The sequence below is a fragment of the Battus philenor genome, unplaced genomic scaffold (genome assembly GCF_028537555.1).
Source record: "Battus philenor isolate CCGP_79_NKW_IND1 unplaced genomic scaffold, ilBatPhil1.0.hap1 SCAF_9, whole genome shotgun sequence".
NCBI classification, from domain to species: Eukaryota; Metazoa; Arthropoda; class Insecta; order Lepidoptera; family Papilionidae; genus Battus; species Battus philenor.
Window position 1 is genome coordinate 1,337,044 of NW_027181759.1, and position 17,870 is coordinate 1,354,913.

A 17,870-nucleotide genomic window follows, 5' to 3' on the forward strand; every position below is an offset into this window, starting at 1 on the left:
CGAACTCCTATAGTTGAACGTTGATGTTTTTGAAAATGTCGAAGATAAAAAATACAAGTGATATTTTTTTTCGAAAGAATTATTTAATAAAGTTATTAAATAAAAAAGAATTCTAAGACGTTAATTATAAAAACCAACCTGTAAAGTAAATTATTGTTCTTTTTAAATAATTCAATTACGATTTTTAAAAAAGATATCATCTGCCATTACATTAAGAATGAGCGAGCAACATTTTCTGTTTCAATACTTTTGGCTTGTATGTCAGAATGTGTTTGTTACACCAACTATTTCTACATATACAGGATGATTAGTTATAGATGTTAAAGCATTAAATGGATGAATGTATAGGTTAATATATGGTAAACACTATTCAAACTTCATTGGTTTTAGAGACAATAAATATTGTAATGATAATATAGGAATATAAGAAAAGGCGTTATCAAAATTCAAATTACTACATATTTAAATTAATTTTTAACTGAATTTCCAAACTTTGTATCGCTAGAATAGGTAGGTCGCATTCCAATACTTTCAAAGTAACGACTTTATACAGGAAGATTGAATGTACGCGGTAAAACCTTTAACCCTTAATAGCCTGATTTACGAAAGTGATTTTTTTTTAATATTACTGTGTTTGCTTGAGGGTCTTGATGAAGGGAAAAATAGATTTTTTTTTAATTTCGTTGGAAAGAATATTATACAACAGTAAAATTCGTACAGCCAACCTTTAAAAAAAACTAATAATGTGAACATTTGGTTTAAAAGATTGGTATCGAAATTGAAACTCTAGGCTATTAAGGGTTAAGATTTTTTACTTACAAATAAGATAAACATTCATCTCTAAAGCTTTGATCTATAACTAATCAACCCGTATAGTGTCGCCATTACCGTTAAAGGTATTTACCGTTAATATACAGATACGTAAAATCTGTGGTACGAAATATATTTTTATTCCCACTATGGATTTTTTGGTGCAAGCTGTGTTAGCGCAGCGGTAGAGGACTCAAACTTGCGATAGTAGGTCGCGGATTCGATTCCCTGAATAATATCTTGACACTTTGTGCTTCACTTATATGGGATTGCTACTGCTCACAAACAAGTTTGTAACGTCCTCACGTACCAAAATATCACACTGCGATCGCCAATCCTGCTAAGCGTGATAATTTATAGCATATCCCCCAAATATATCTTTGGGGGAGGCCTAAACCTTGCAGTGAGCGTCTATGGGCTGATAAAACGACGTTAGCAGGTTTAGTTTGTGGTCGAATACATTGATTAGAGACTTTTTCGAAAGTTCTTTCTACAATCAACTAACACTTTATCTATTATGTTAAAAAGGTATTTTATTTATTTTTGTTTTGTTTCATCAGCATCATTTCAGTCACATGGCGCTCACATCTATACATAGACCGTCTCCTTAGATTTTCAAAAGGACCGTTTAAAAGAGTCGTACGTCTAGCGTCTTTCGTCGATTTAAAGGTCCTCTGTTTACCATGTTATTAAGTTTGAATTTTTTTATTGTATTATTTATTTTTATATTGTACATGTATTGTAACGTACACACAAAATGTGAATAATATATAATTGTGTCCCGGGAATCAAACTCGCGACCTACGAATTTATTCCACATCTTCATTAACATTTGCACAATGATATATTTATAACAATATATATATATATATATATATAGTGCTATATAGGGTACCGTTTTACCAGGATTACAGAATCAAAGCTGTCTATTTGGTGTGAACAATTTTTTATTTAAATATTACTATGGGACTTCTAATGAACCAACACTATCTGCCGTTAGAGCCTTTGACAAGCGTGGGACGTAAACCCATAAACTGGATGGATAACCATGTTAAAAAACGTTAAATGCAGGTTATTTCAAACCAGTTATATTAGGGAAACATGTCCAGTAGTGGACATCTAATAGCTGAAATTATGATATTGATTACGGTTTTAAGTTTCAGGATGGGGTAAGATCTAGTCAAACGTTAAACTTTGGTTGTAATATTGGGTTACGTTGGTATATATTGACCTCTGGACCTGTAATCTTCGCCCGCTTGCCACCTGAGCATCCAAATACTTGCACTATTTAGCCATTCTTCATCACTGTATCAGTTCTTAATCTTGTGATATATTTATAATATGACGATAGGAAAGGTATAATTGCGTAAGATTTTAGGTTACAAAATTCAGTGCATTTTGTATACAAATTGTTTAATGTAAGAAGTAAACACTCTATGTATGTATTCTAATATTAAAATCCAACTAAACTTGCACCGCCTTAAATGAAACACGAAGAATAATCTTAAGATTTTCGTATAAATCACCAATTTACATTTTCAAACAGAATGCAGTTGGTATATTTAGCAGAAATTGGAACAGCCTAGAAATAGAACAACGGTAGAGTTTTGACGAGATATTTCCGTTTGCTTGCGTTAAAAATTAAACGAATCCCACGCCCTGCTTAGCCAAAATAATTAATCATTTATAATTAGAAACTCGAATTCACTGTGACTAATTGATTGAATTGAAAAGATTTAACTATACTTAGTTAAGTTCCTCTGTTAAATATTAAATTCAATACTTTTAACTGTAATTAATTAATATTAATAATATTTAAAAAGTAACGAAGTTATATCATATCTAGATAAACAATCGTCAAAATTCACGCGTGGTTTTGAGACTAAACGCTATGCGTAGCTCGCGGTCAAGTAGTATCCCACACGCGCGGCGTATCTCGTGTCACTCCCATAAATTATCCGTCATCCGAAATAAAAAACCGTAAAAAAATCATAAAACTCATTTACCGATAACTTAAACAACTGGCCATCCCTACTCGTCGGTTCCCGCCCACTATGCCCCGCCTCTTCAGCCCCGCCCTCTAACTCGAACTACGAATGAGAGCGTACCGTTTATAGTCCGGTGAACAAATAAGCTCCGCCCATCGCTTTTAGTGTTGTGAATTAGTTTTTGCAATATTTTTTTACCGATTACTCGCGCTCTTAACGGTTTACGGTTATGAATTTGACACCTCACGCGATAGTTGCTATGTTGTTTTAAAAAAAAAAAACGAATTGTACCGCTGATAACATACAGCGCTGCACGAATTAGGTTCCCGGCGAGTGCGGCGTAATTGCGCGTTCATTATCTCGATCGCACTTGCGCCGTTTAAACAATTTATAATAACAATGGGTTTAGTGCAAGCTTTGTGATACTTTGGTTCGGGAGTTCAATTCCGGCTTTCAGACAAGCTTAGTACCGGACAGTTTGATAAAGCTCAACTAGTAGTTTTATACGCTCTTTTGTGTTAAATATCTAAAAGATATATATGATATTTATACGAGGCATGCTTGAACACTTGATTTGGCCCGCTATATTAGTTCATCAGATAGAGACTACGCCAAGATCTTACGTCGCTGTGGCGGACGCTTCTAGACCTTGGATTGGGATGATATAACAGCCGCGTTTAGCATTTAGCCTCGATGTAACACAGACTTTGTATTGCCAAATATTATTAGCTTGTCACATTACAATAAAGAAACAAATTCATATAAAATAGTGAACTGTCAAAGGACAAGTTTTTTTTTGATTGAACTGCAGGCGGCATGGCAGAGGGTGCCTAGCTTAAGACCTCTTAAAGTACTGAAGCTCTGTATCTCCCGGAGAAGCCTCGACTCGTGGCGCTACATTGTAGTTTATTGCAGAGGGTTATGAGGACGTTAAGTTCTTATCGCTACGGTGAACGCTTCATGTTGTGACTCCCCTCAAGGATCTGCAGGGCTATCTCGTCGATAATATCCCACTAGCGTTCCAAGGGCGTCACACCAGACTACGATTGGGACGATTGCCGGGATAATTTTAAAACTACCACCTGGAAAAGCGTTAGCGCATGGAGAAGAAGTGGCGGAAGAAACTCCAGCAACGCTGCTTGTATGACAGCGAGTTGTCGTCTCCTTTGATACCATCCGGCCACGTTTCCAACGAGACAGGTCGGTTAGACGCAAAGGTTAAAGCGATCTTCCAAAAGCAAAGTTAACAACTAACTGTGTAATGCGTAATGTGCAATTTTATTTATAAATTTTAAAGAAGGCGCTTATCCTAAATCCTTATTTGTTACCTTCTTAATTACATAACTTAGCTCCAGAGCTTCTTAGAGAGCCTACCCTAAGATTGTTGCTTCCTATATTACTAGGTTGGGTTTGAAATTACTGAACCACGGATTTGTTTACGATTTCGTAATATGAATTGTTAGAAGCGGGCCGCCCGCTTCCTAACCTCGAACAGCGTGGGCGAATCGAGGTTGGATCCGGATCCTACCTTGGCCCACCTGTGGTCCACGCTGCCGTACCAAGCTGCATACACAACATCAACACTACATAGCTCTACTCAGGTAGAGCGGTTTACTACGTGCGAACGACATCGTATATCGGGAATGTCTGTCCAGCTTCTGTTTTATTTATAAGTTCACAGACCCTTCTGCTCCGTGAACTCAGTTCCGTTGAAACTGTGAAAGCCTCCGGGCTAACGGCATTAACTTCAACTGAAACCAAGCCAAGCAATATGTTTGTTAAGATTAGAAACCGCTAATTGCGACATCATATGCTTAATTTTGGATACATAAATGACGAACTTCACCATGAAGTTGGCAATCATAGTGTTTCGTTATGAACAAACTCAATTCTACACTTTTCAAGAGAATTCAAGACTTTCAGATTTTGAATTAAAATAAAATATCTTTGTATCGTGTCTTCATGTCTTTGTTAATTCCGTTCCTTAGATTTTTGTTGTATGTAGAAACATTTCAAACATTTTTTGGTTATTTCCTTAATAAAGGCGTAAATGCATTTTAATTAAATTAATCATTTTATTATCCAATTTGGATCTCTTTATCGTCATCTCTGTTCCGAGAAGAGATAATAAATTTATATATAGTATATATATATATATCGCAAGTACATATATATATATATACTATATGTACTGGCGATCGTAGATCTCGAGTTCGATTCCCGGGATTACAGTCTTAAATAATTCACCTTTTGTGCATTAATTACATAGGATTGTCACTGCTCACAAACAAGTTGTCAAAGGATGGGCAGCAGCATCGGTTGAGTACCATAATACCACACTGCGATCGCCAACCCGTCTGAGTAGCGTGGCGATTATGTTATATCCCCCCATAGATATCTTTGGTGGAGACCTGTGCCTTGTTGAAGGCGCCTATGAGCTGTAACGAAGACATATATATCGTCTATTGTAATTTTTTTTTCTTAGCGATAATTTTCTCAATTTTAGCTCTCAGAAAAACTTTACAAATAACTTTCTTAAGTACAGAAAAAATGTATAGATATCTGCAATTACTTATTGTTTCGTTTGCTTCAACTAACACAAGAGAAATTGAATGTATACTGGGTAGGTATGTCATTCCGGGATAGGCGGTAATAGGTGTAAAACCTTTAAAAGTGTCTATTCATAGCTCATTTGCCAAGAAAAAGCCTAGACCTTTTACACATTTACAATCACCTGTATAAAGTTAATAGGAACTTCGAAATATGTTCATTAATTTTCTATTCAAATGCGTTAGGCCACAGACTTCCGGCAATACAAAGTCTGGAGGGACCAATAGTAAACAATATTTAATTTTAATATGTATAAGTACGAATTTTGAAAAAACTTTTTCTTTCTATATTATTTTCATTAGTTATTTATTATTTCTGAAAACTTTTAATTTTTGTATAGGATGTACAGTAAATTGACAGTAAATAAACTATAAATTCACTCCTTGAAATTTTTAACATCTATAATAACTAATCACCCTGTGTAGTGTGTACATTCATTGACACGTAATGTACATACATACAACACACACAACAACAAACTTATGTACTTCGGAATGACTCGTGTACTAGGCCACCATAGTTAAACACGACCTCTTATCTTGTATTTAATTTTAATTACGAACAAATACTACATATAACATTAGTATAAAAATATTAATTTTGTTATTAAACCGCTAGTCAAAATTATTACTTATACTGTATGAAATAAAGTTTATAATGCCATGTCCATTGGTTACTTATAAATTAATCCCCAAAAAAAACAAGGCACGGTCGCTCTTTGCAACTGTAATGCGTTATCTCACTCACACGCGTGCGACGCTCATCTCGCTATCACTTTTTCACGTTAAGTACGTACGTGGCAGGAATAAACTGGTCGTTAGGAGCAATTATCGAATTACTAAATTCAAATAATATTCAAACAGTTCTCGTGTTGGAATTACTAATACATGTTAAATATATTTAATTGATGCCATTTCCGTTTTAACGGCGTTCTTTGTTAGCTCCCTTTTACGGTTTATATGACAATTTTATTATTATTATTATTACTCTATAGAAGATATTTTTGTATCATCTGTTATTTATGTCTTCCTGGTAGATTTTCGTAAACAAAATCTTTATTTTTTTATTTATTTTTGCTTTATTAACTAACTATTTATTAATTAAAAATAATATAAATCTTTTCATATTTAAAAATATGTTTTCGACATTTAAACACAAAACATACATTTTCGTACACACCGATGAACACTATGCTAAAAATAGCTTTTATTTGATTTTTGATAACTTTTTTATTCTTTTTTTATAATTTTGTTTTGTTTCGCAAAGTTAAGGAGAAGCAAATTTCCTAATATATCTATGTATTGTGTAGATTAAATAATATTTCAGTAATAATTAATAAGTTGTGTTTTTTTGTAACGTAAAAATTAATGATATACTAGGATTGAAATATATAAACTTTTATTTATTTCAATACATTGAAACTAATTAAAAAAGTATACATACGTAAATATAGTGCGGCTTTATGCCTCTTACGATATCGACGATATAATTAAGTCGCGGGAAGTCGCTGGATGCGGGAATCGCTCAACCCATCATCATAGCGATCTCTGGAGGAGACCGATAGGGAAATCGCTCATGAAGAAGTGGGTACAGATCGCAACATTATTTCACTGGATTTGTTTTCTGTGGACCCCGTTATTGCGGGCCTTTCGTTTCCTCCGTGTTGACAGTGACTTTATTTAGCAATAACTTGTTCATTGTTACCATTTTATTTTCTTTCTCTCTCATCCTTCACGATTTCTATCGCTACATCGTCCTTTATTCGTCACATTTTTATTTCCTTCTGTTTAAGTAGTTTAGAAGTTAATAGGCATAACGGACTTTGATATAGGACCTACTAAGTACACCTGTACTCGGATAGTATATCATGCAGTCCGATTTAAGAGTGAAGAAATAGCGGAATAACTAAATGTCTGTGTAGCATGAATATTTAAAGCAAGTTATCAAACTATTTCATTGCGCTATAAAATACTATGCGCGATATAGGTAGGTAGGTAGGTCTATTCAGTCGCCTCTTGGGGGTCTGCTTGTTAGATGCTGTGACTACATATGCAAATCTGTAGTCCACGCATTTAATCAAATTAATCAGGAATCCGTTTTTTTTATCATTCCCATGAGCCTGTTTAGCATGCACGCCGCCCTCCCGTACCGGAAGCGGCGCAGATAGCATACAAATGCGCCCGTATTAAGCGCTTGTAATGCCACTTGTTACCAGGAACCCATAACTAGCATGGCGGTTGGTATGCGCCTCGTTAAGCTAACATGCACCGTTTGCTAATTAGCATTGAGTCGACATTCGTGCGGCGCTATCGATCGGCCCCTGAATCGTTCATTAACAACATCGAATGTCACACGCTTGCGCTCCATTTGGTTCGGCTGCGCGTTCGCTGCTCTTAATTGGTAATAACGTAAACGAGATATATAATCACGACTATCATCTTAAACAAGGTTGGCAGTGCGTATAAGAAAAAAATTATGTTAAATTAAAAAAAGGACAAATTTTATTTTATATTGTCAGTAAAATTTATTGAATTTATTACACGAAATGATATGACAAATTTTAAATTGATTGTATTAATATGTAGATTAAGTCTAGAGTTAGGGCCAAAATTTACATCGCTTTTTATTTATTTGCCGATTTGCACATAAAAGATGACCTTTAGAGGTGGTATTTTTAAAGGTAGTAAAGAAAGGGTGATATGATATATTTTTTATTCTATATGCCTTTTAGCTATTAGTGGAGATATAAGTAACAAGTACAAATTGACTAATCGCTCACTTCCATTGACTATATTTTTTTCGTCGTCTATCGGACATTTAGAATTATTGTTGTGTTGTTTGTAAATTGGAACTTTTGAGTTTCTCGCCGGGTGTGTTAGCAGAACTTCCTTCCAATGTGCATAAGATGCTTAATATAGAAAACCTATAAAATACATTTTCAACACTGAAATATTCCTATATAAGCTAATTAACGCGCTATATTTTGGGGATTTCAGCTCAAGTATCAATGGAAAGCATGATGGTCGGTGGCGTGGGCGTGGGAGGCGTCGGCTCAGTGGGCGGAGGCGTGTCCACAGTCGGCGGCTACCAACTCGTCAGGGAGCCCACGTCTGGAGCTCTCCTGCTACTTCCAGCACCTCCAGATTTACCACATACAGTCGTATGGGGCGGCGTCCCTTATCCACCCACTCCCCTCCTTCTCCCTCCAGCTCCGCACCCGTCTCATCATCTCCAACTCCTACCAGGAGAACTGCTCGCTTCGACCGCCACTTTACAACACACGCACACACACTCAACAAGGCTAGTAACACTTGCCCCAGCACCGGCGCCTCAGCCGCATCCAGCACACACGGTGGACAAACGGAAACCCATCATACAACCACTTATAACACCACACGCTCTCATAAAGATAGAGCCTGAACCTCCACAAGAGAAACCACCGCCAACTTTTGCACCGGAACCAGTTCAACAACCAATACTGACCCATCTCTACTACCAGCCGGAGTTTTCTGACCAGGGGTGCAGAAGTCAAGCGACCTCACCAGCCGCTCCGCCCACTCCTCCTCCTGATGCCCCAGAAGGTCCAGCACATAAGGACGCTTCCAACCAGACAGATCACATTGATGATGAAGACGATTCCCCCAATCATGCCGATGAAGATGAAAGGGAAGTTGCCTGCGTAGGCGTCGCTCACTTCCCTGAAGAGGCAGTAGTCCTGCAACTTCAGCCGCTACATCCGCCTTCTATAGATAGCGCGGAGGATTTCTCTTCAGAAGGCTTGGCAAATTCTACTGTGGTAGGAGCCGTAGAGAAAGCTATAGATGCAATAGAAAGAGATGATTCATTGGATAACTCAAGCGGAGGCTCTCACGATCTGGTTATTGACACTTCGAGGAATTCGCCAATGCCACTGGCATCAGGCCCTCCTGCACGACCTGTCGTTGATGTTAGTGGGTTGGAGCTGCTGTCAAATAGCATTGAGCAGTTTGAGAGAACAACTCCAGGCACCAGCATGCCTGCTATAGATCCAATACCATTAACCATAGACACGAGGCCCACGACAAAGTTGAACATTATGATAAAGACTTCCCCGAAGTCACCTCCGCGATCTGACGCCGAACCTGAGAGGAGATTCGAATTCCCGGCAGCAGAACCTGTTGCATCTGAGAGAACTAAACCATCTCTAGATGGGCTCGATATACTTTGTGCGTTGGCAGAGCAGCGGTTCATGGAAGAAGTGGTAGAAAGTCCACCATCGACTATACCTCTACCAACAAGACCGTTCATCAAAACTGAACCACTTTTGAGTCCACCAGAGCTAGAAAGACCCGCGGAGACGGTGAAGAAGGACAGACATAGACATAGAGATGACTCATCTAGTGAAAGGAGAAGGAAACGAAGTCGAGATAGGGAGGAAAGGTTAAGACATAAGTTGGAGAAAATGCGCCGCCATAAGCGCGAGAAAGATAGAGAGGAGGGAAGGAACAGTGGTGGGGAGTTAGAAGCCAGCCTGCGACGTGTCACGGCTTGCTCGTGTGGGTCAATGTCCTGTACGCATTCCCCTGCGGTACCTTCTGCACAAGCACTTGTCAATGCTATGGAGAAAGACATGCGCGAGCGCTTACAAGAACTCCAGAGGCAGTGCGACGAAAAGAGAGCACAGCTTAATGCCTTAACGCCGCCATTGCCTGCCTTATCTACTCCACCGACGCCGTCTACACCGGCACTCTCTCCAAATTCAGACAGGGGTTCATCCAAGAAGCGTAAGGTAGGAAGGCCACGCAAAGTATCAAGCCCAGATTCCACAGAGACTATCGTTGCAAAGAAACCTAAATCAAAAAGCAGTCTGGTCGGCTTTTTATTAGCCAAAGGTAAACTAAAAGGCGGGATACTGTGCACGAGAGGTGAACCTTCCAGAGATGAAACGAACAGAACAAGCAAAGTCCGGCCTAAATTGAAAGCAGAGCCGATATTAAAAGTATATTCTGAAGAAGATGAGACAGAAGGTGCACTCAACAGATCTGCTAGCTCATCAATGGAGAGTCTCAATGAAGTGCGACAGAAGAACAGGGAGAAAGTAGATCGACTCGTACGAAAGCACTCTCGAGATGATCTACCTGAGCTAGAGCTGGCTATTCGCAGAGCGAGTGCTTCCAGTGAGAGTGATAAAGAAAGACGCCGTGCTAAGAAAAGACGAAAGAGCCTCAAATCTAAAGAACGAGCGAACGAAGGACAAAAAGAGGAAACTCCTCAAACGCAACCTGTTTCGAGATGCACGCTTACTGAAGACAAATTGGATTCGTCTCCAAGAGTGCTGACTGCCATGGGCGGGTTGTTCTACGCCGGGAAGCTAAGCGCAGTGCAAGCGCCTGATGTGTATGCAATTACTTTGGATGGAGAGAGAGGTAACAAGCCTCATATCTTGTCTAGAGAAGAAACCTTACGTGATGCTGTAAGTAACATTTCTTCAACTTTTTACTTATATAGAACAAATGCAAAGGTTTTACTATATGTTATATTCAAAAATCAAACCAATTGATTAGAATTCGTATATCTTACGGGCTAAAACCATCTAGTATTTTTCATATTCTTTACAATTTGGCGGAGGCTTCAAGAGAATGAATTTTACTTACTAAATTGTAAAATCTTGATTAAACGTGTTTTTATTTTATTTTTGATCGACGATAAGATTACAGGACCGAAAATTTGTAAATCATTTATTTACATCAAACAATTAGCGTTCATGCACTTTCATACTAATCTGGCTATTGAAACTTTATATATTTTTTTACATGTTTTGTTCCATTTGTTAGGGAAAACTTATTAGATTAAAAAAATAATTAGAAATTAGACTGTATAAATTTTGATGGGAGTGATAGTCACTAATTTTATATTTTTGTATCAAAATATTTAGCCTTTTTCTTATTTTGGTGTTTTTGATTCAAGCTTTTAATAGCTGGTATATTCTTGATTTGCTAATCCAGTACTAAGAAGTATTCAACCAAATTGTGTTACATCTCTCCATCAGATCCTGGAGGTGAGTCCCAGCTCGGTGTCAGAGCTAGGTTCGGGTACCCGCGTGTGCGCCTACTGGTCGCAGCAATATCGCTGCCTCTACCCGGGCACTGTGGCGCTGGCATCCCCCGACCCTCGCCACGACAACTTCGTCGCTGTGGAGTTCGACGATGGTGATTCTGGAAGAATCGCAATCGAAGATATTAGATTTCTGGAGCCAAACTACCCGATTGTTGGTGGGTCTTTCCCCCCTTTTTCGTGCTGTTTTCATGCAATGTCATGAATTCGTGTAGGCGGCGTATCATAATCATTATAAATAATCTTAAAAAGCTATGTATACTTTTACAGAATACGAAAACTCTCTGTTCACATTGGGCAAACGGAGAAGAAATACAAGTGTCACAGAGGACAAGAAAGCCGTCGCTTCGACGAGCACAGAAGTCAAATCTGAACCGGCGCCACAACCGCAAGTCCAGACACAAGAGGACACGCTGGAAACGGACCGGCACAGGGACCGAAAGAAGCTGAAGAAACACAGGAAGGAAAAACTAAAGAGGCTCCTCTCGAGCGAAGACGATCCAAACAGCGTGGAGTACGTGAAGAAAAAGAAGAAGAAACATAAGTGCTGCGAAGAGCACTGCAAACACAGGAGGCATCATAAGAAGCACCACAGAAAGCATAAGAAGAGGCACCACTCTAGCTGCAAGGAACATTCCAGTTCCTCGGGCGAGGACCATCAGAGGAAGTCTTCCACTGACTACATAGACTCCAACAAGTCTAACGAGGATTCCGGAGACTCCAACGACCGGCTTTCCACCCTGATAGCGGTGGAAAAATCACCGGACGACAAAATGAAAACTGTCATTAAGAAAGCGGTCTTATCTAAGAAAAGTTTAGTTAAGAATGCAATTTTGGACTTTAGCAATCTAGGTAAGATTGCACTGAAGAAAGACGACGACTCGAAAGATAATTTGAAGGACAGTGGAATCGTGATGGACCCTGATACACCATCCACTTCAACGGCCGATCCAGTTAAAAAGGTAATTTAAAAGTTGTGAATGATTTTTATAAAATTTTGCCACTGCAATAAATATTTAAATATATTCATCATCCTGGCAGTTAGAAACAAAATCCATGCATACACATCAAATTTAATCTTAATTTATTAGTGAAACCTCGCTGGCCGCTTCTAAAAATTTCTTATTATTTCGTAATTTTACACCTTCGTGTCCATTAATTACGTCACACTTGAATGATCTAAGAAAAGTTAAAAATCTAGCAAGAAATATGGTTAAAACTGAATCGTAAGTTGGATTTGTTGTTTATGAATAAAAGAGAATATTTATAAAAACAAATTTTTTTGGATAACGCTTAAAAGGGTGAGAGTCAAAAGTACAGGAGCTTGGTTACCGGGGTTGCAGAAAACGAAGAAGCGCACGGTGTCATCGACGTCGACGGACAGCGGCGCGGCGTGCGGCGGCGGCGTGAGCAAGATGGCCGCCTTCCTGCCGGGCGGCGCGCTGTGGCGCTGGCACGGCCCCGCCTACCGCCGCACGGCGCGCCCGCGGCACCGCAAGCTCTTCTACCGGGCAATACAGCGCGGCGAGGAGACGCTTCACGTGAGTTGCTCGCCACTTATGTACTCCTGGTAGTGACGCATCTCGATTAACTTTCATTAATTTTTAAAAGAAGGGGAATATGAAAAATAAATAATAAAATAGATGAAATGTGTTAAGAAAAGCAAAAAAAAAATAATAATATAGATATAATAAAACAAAATGTTTAACTTAACAACTCACTGCGTGTATATAATATATATATATATATATACTCGTATATACATACACGCAGTGAGTGTAAAAATTTAGCAACTGGCGTTATTGCGGCACAAGAGAATTTGAAAACGATAACAATAAACAACTATGGATAAATGTCGTTGCTTTTGAAACAAAAGAAAAAAAAAATATTTTCCATTTTTGTTCTTTTCCTTATTCCTATAATAAAATTAAATTATTAAGCCAAGAAAAAAGGTACCTAGTTTTACGTTTTTTTTATACATCGAAATCCACCTTAATAGCACGTTACAGACAGTTTTAGGAACTAAGTTCCGAAGATTTTTACTTTTGATTTTTTTTTATCAGATTAGCTTGAAAGATTAGTGTACTCAAGACATTATTTAAATGAGTAAAAGGGTTCATATGTGTATATCACCCTTATGGTTGTGACATAAATTTTATTTATAACGCAGGTGGGCGAAGCGGCGGTGTTCTTGTCCACGGGACGCGCTGACCGGCCGTACATCGGTCGCATCGTGGCGCTGTGGGAGGCGCGCGGCGCGATGGCGGTGCGTGTCGAGTGGTTCTACCATCCCGAGGAAACCGTTGGCTGTCGCGGCCCGCTCCACTATCCGGTTAGTAAGGCATTTATTGTGCCCTGGTACTTCAGGTGAAAATTACTTTACTGTGTGTAGGTGTGTTGTATGTTATGTATGTAGTATTAGTTTTCGGGTCCGTCGTCAAAAATAATTATAAATTTATTTTGTTACAAAATTGGGAAATCTTAGTTTACTTAATTGTTATTTTATTTATTTAAAATTATAATAATAGTAATTCTAACCTGTCGTCGAGCCGCAATAGTTATTAATTAACACGAGTTTCAGCCGTCAGCATTCTTCTCATTAAAGATGTACCATTGTACTACACGAATGTACCATTTAACACAACAAAAGAAGAAAATACCTTTAAACTCAACTTAAAAATTGATTACCACATACTCAACTAAAAATTATTAATACGGTAAAGAAGAAGAAGACGGAAGTAAAGTTTTGCCGTTTGTTTTGAGTACAAAAAGTCTGTGAGAATTTGCAATGTCATTATAATTTTTCTCCAGGAGCCAGTAATTCATTTATTCGTTTAATGAAGAACTAATTGATATTTTTTTTATTACACAATAATTGTTTAAGAATTGAATCTAATTATAACTTTTTTATTAGGGTGGTCTATTTGAATCCCCGCATACGGACGAGAACGACGTGCAGACGATCTCCCACAAGTGCGAAGTGCTACCCCTGGCACAGTACAAGGAGCGCATGGGCGACGACCCCGCCAAGTACAGCACGGTGTACGACAACAACGACGTGTACTACCTGGCCGGTCGCTACGACCCCACGCAGCAGTCTCTCACCATGGAGCCGGACATACCTTTCGCCAATAAACCGACCGCTTAACTTGTTATGATCTCCTGGTACATAAAACTACAAAAGACATTTTTTTTAAATTAAAAATAATTTTCATTAAAAAAAAAAAACAAACCTTTGTAAACCTTAATTTTGGATTGATTAATTAATTAACTGATTAATTTTGTTGGTGAATTTTAAATAATTAATTTTGTAAAATACTTAATTAACCTTAGTTGAGCAGTTTGTGATTCTAACTACATTCTTTATTACATATACTCGTTTAAGTACATTTAAGCTGTTATTGTAATATTTATAGTTCTATATGAGAACCGGAACATGTTTCAAATGAGCTGGAGCGCGACTGCGCAGTACGCGCGAGCTCTGCGTTCTGTTGCAAGTGTACAGTCCCGCGCGGTAGATGTCGTCCACACAGTAGCGGCGAGTCCGGTTCGAGGCACTATTTTTGAAACGTTTTGAAGGCGTGTATTCGCGCCACTTCTCGGTGTTAGGATGTTACACGTAGTTTAGAGATCCGACTCACCTACCCGCGTGTAGCTTTGGGTTCACACATACAGGTTTTAAAAGTACAATTGTAGATTGTGAGGCTCAAGACATTATCCCAGCGGTGGGGCGTAGAGGTACATTATTATAGTTACCCTTGTTATATTATGATCGGGGAGGTCGTTGCGAGCTGGGCCGAGTTTGCATTGGCGATTTGACAATACCGAAGCGCTTCGCGGACGCGGAGGCGTTCGAGTGGGTGATGATATGTGATTTATTTTTTTATAACGAAGCTCGCCGTCGAGACGGGCATTAGTTTGTTAGTGTACAGTTTAACTGTTACGTTCTTGTGGCGTTACTTCTCATATCTAAATTGCAATACCGTTTCAACTAGTCTGTTGTTCAAAATTTCCCAGTGCTGGGTGAACGATTGGTTTTTCGGATGGCGAGAATAAAAGTGAAATAAAAAAAAACGTATATACATAACTGTTTTGTTATATAATTGTTTATTCGATAATTCTTTTTTATATTTTCGGTTGATAATATTATGTTATGAAGTATACATTATATCGAAATGGTGCTAGACGCTTGATACTACTCGTTTATTTCGCCGTAGTTAAGGTTGTACATATATACTTCGAGTCGGTGGGTGTGTCCGCGTGTCTTGCGTTCAACGAGCTCTGGTTCGTCGCCTCAGTGCACTAACGTTGCCATTTTAATGTTTTTTTTCTATTTTATTATTATTATCTTTCGTAGCGTATAATTTACAGGGTAGCGCGGCCCATGAGACGTTTTCATATCGACGTGTAAATAAAGGAACTGAAAAGACAGGGATGTAGGTAGGTCGACCAAGGGTAGGCAGTAGGTAGGTTTTGTACGAAGCGTTGCCAAAATTGTTAGGAAACTTCCGTAACTCGGCCGGTCGCACCGAGCGTAAGTACTCGATGATCGCTAACGCACTCGGCGAGGCGAAATGAAAGCAATTTTTCTTTCGAAAGCACTCGGTGAAAGCTCTGTAGTTGTTTTGTGATTCGTCGCAATGTTTGCATACATCTTACTTTTTGTTATCGGATATACATTATATTTAAGTTCCATTATAGGTTTCTAGTTTAAGGATCTTTTTAATTTTATATACGAACATATATATAAATATATATATTATATATCAAAAACTCTAAGAATCTTGAAAAAAATTATATTGGGTGAAAAAAATAAAATAAAAATGAATACAAAAAATTTTCAAATTTCGGAAGGATATTGAGAGTGGGTATTTTTATATAACGATAAAGTAGCGTTTATTTTAAAAAGATGTCTGGATGCGAAGCGAACATAAGTACAAATTGTGGATTGTACGCGATTGGCTCGGCCCGGGACGTGAACCAGTGAGCAGTGGAGAGGGACCATTGAGTAAGTCCTCCGAAGCGGCTGGCCAGCGGTCCCTCTGCACTCTCAGAGTGAAGTAGTAGCGTAAAATCAAAAGGGAAAGCCATAAAAAATAATTATTAGATTTAAAGATTAATAATATATCAAGCATTGATAATATAAAGATTATAAAATACGCTTAAATAAAATATTTTTGGCTGAACTCGTGTTTTATTTAAACATCCTATATGTTAGTAATACCTTACTTTAAGTATATTAGGAATGCAGGTAGTTTTTTCCAAAATCGGTAGGACTGTCTACAACATTTGTGCTAAGCTATTTTTTGTTAAAAGTTGGAGAATCATTTGGCCCAGCTAAAACCATTCTAATTGATATTTTGAATTTCAAACGCGTCAAATCTCGATTGGTCGATGCATTAATTCTTCGCAACTTTTTTTTGACAAAAATCGAGACGTATCGTTCGTTCTAACAACCACCGTAATTATTTTGCAGAACTGTTATTATACGCACTTACCAGGACATCATCATTGCATGAGTTAAATGCTACCACTAGCCCAGCTGTAGAGGAATGCGATCGCGGATTTCCTGAATAGTTTTAATATATGTAATTTTATTATAAAGGGATTGCCACTGCTAATTAACAAGTTGAATGGCAACGGCGATGCCTGCGTACCATAACACCACACTGCGATCGTCAGCCCGCCCGCCAAGCGTGGCGATTTTGGTATATCCTCCATATAATAATATCTTTGGGAGAGGTCCTATCTATTTTGTAATGGGAATCTATGGACTGAAACGACGACCAGGACATCATAAAGTAAAGAGAATCATTTTATGTCGTAAAGGTGTTGTACTCAATAAATTAGAAATATTTAAACGAAATTTATATATTTCGAATATAATTCACATAATTACTTAAAAATATAATAACTACAGCTACATGTTGAAATGTATATAATACCTGAAACAACATTTGTCCATCGACTTACGCTAAGCGATGAATCGCAGTCAAACAAATTTGTTGTATACTTGAGATTTTGACACAGACTTTGCTTTTGCGTTGATAAAGTTAAACTTTGAAAAATAAATTGAATTAAGACCTTCATATACCAACAACCAATTGCTTTATTGACACGAATAGAGACTTAATAAAAAAAGTCTGTGGCGCAGACGAAAAAAAACTAAAAGTTTGTATTAAAATACTATTTATCCTTCGCAGCCTGACAATATGCAAATTTTTCTTTGGTTAACTGATTCAGAATCAATTTCATCTCTTTACTACCTCGCAATCGGAGTTGACTTTTAAGTTATCACGTAGTCAGTGATCTGTTTTAAAATGTCGTTAAAATGTTTTTTTTATCGGTAACCTCGTCAATTATATTCAA

General features: G+C 38.0%; 1 protein-coding gene across 6 annotated transcripts in view; it reads left to right on the forward strand.

Annotated features, from left to right (window-relative positions):
* The window catches only part of wge (winged eye), a 168,335-nt gene extending 151,658 nt beyond the window's left edge, over positions 1-16,677 (forward strand). For all 6 annotated transcript variants that reach the window (XM_068776098.1, XM_068776097.1, XM_068776100.1 and 3 more), the window contains 6 exons: positions 8,405-10,860; positions 11,437-11,659; positions 11,772-12,463; positions 12,845-13,042; positions 13,672-13,833; positions 14,416-16,677. In XM_068776098.1, the coding sequence (XP_068632199.1) occupies positions 8,405-10,860; positions 11,437-11,659; positions 11,772-12,463; positions 12,845-13,042; positions 13,672-13,833; positions 14,416-14,649 (3,965 nt within the window). In that variant the 3' untranslated portion in view covers positions 14,650-16,677. The remainder of the gene's footprint in view (positions 1-8,404; positions 10,861-11,436; positions 11,660-11,771; positions 12,464-12,844; positions 13,043-13,671; positions 13,834-14,415) is intronic.
* Positions 16,678-17,870: the final 1,193 nt, after the last annotated feature.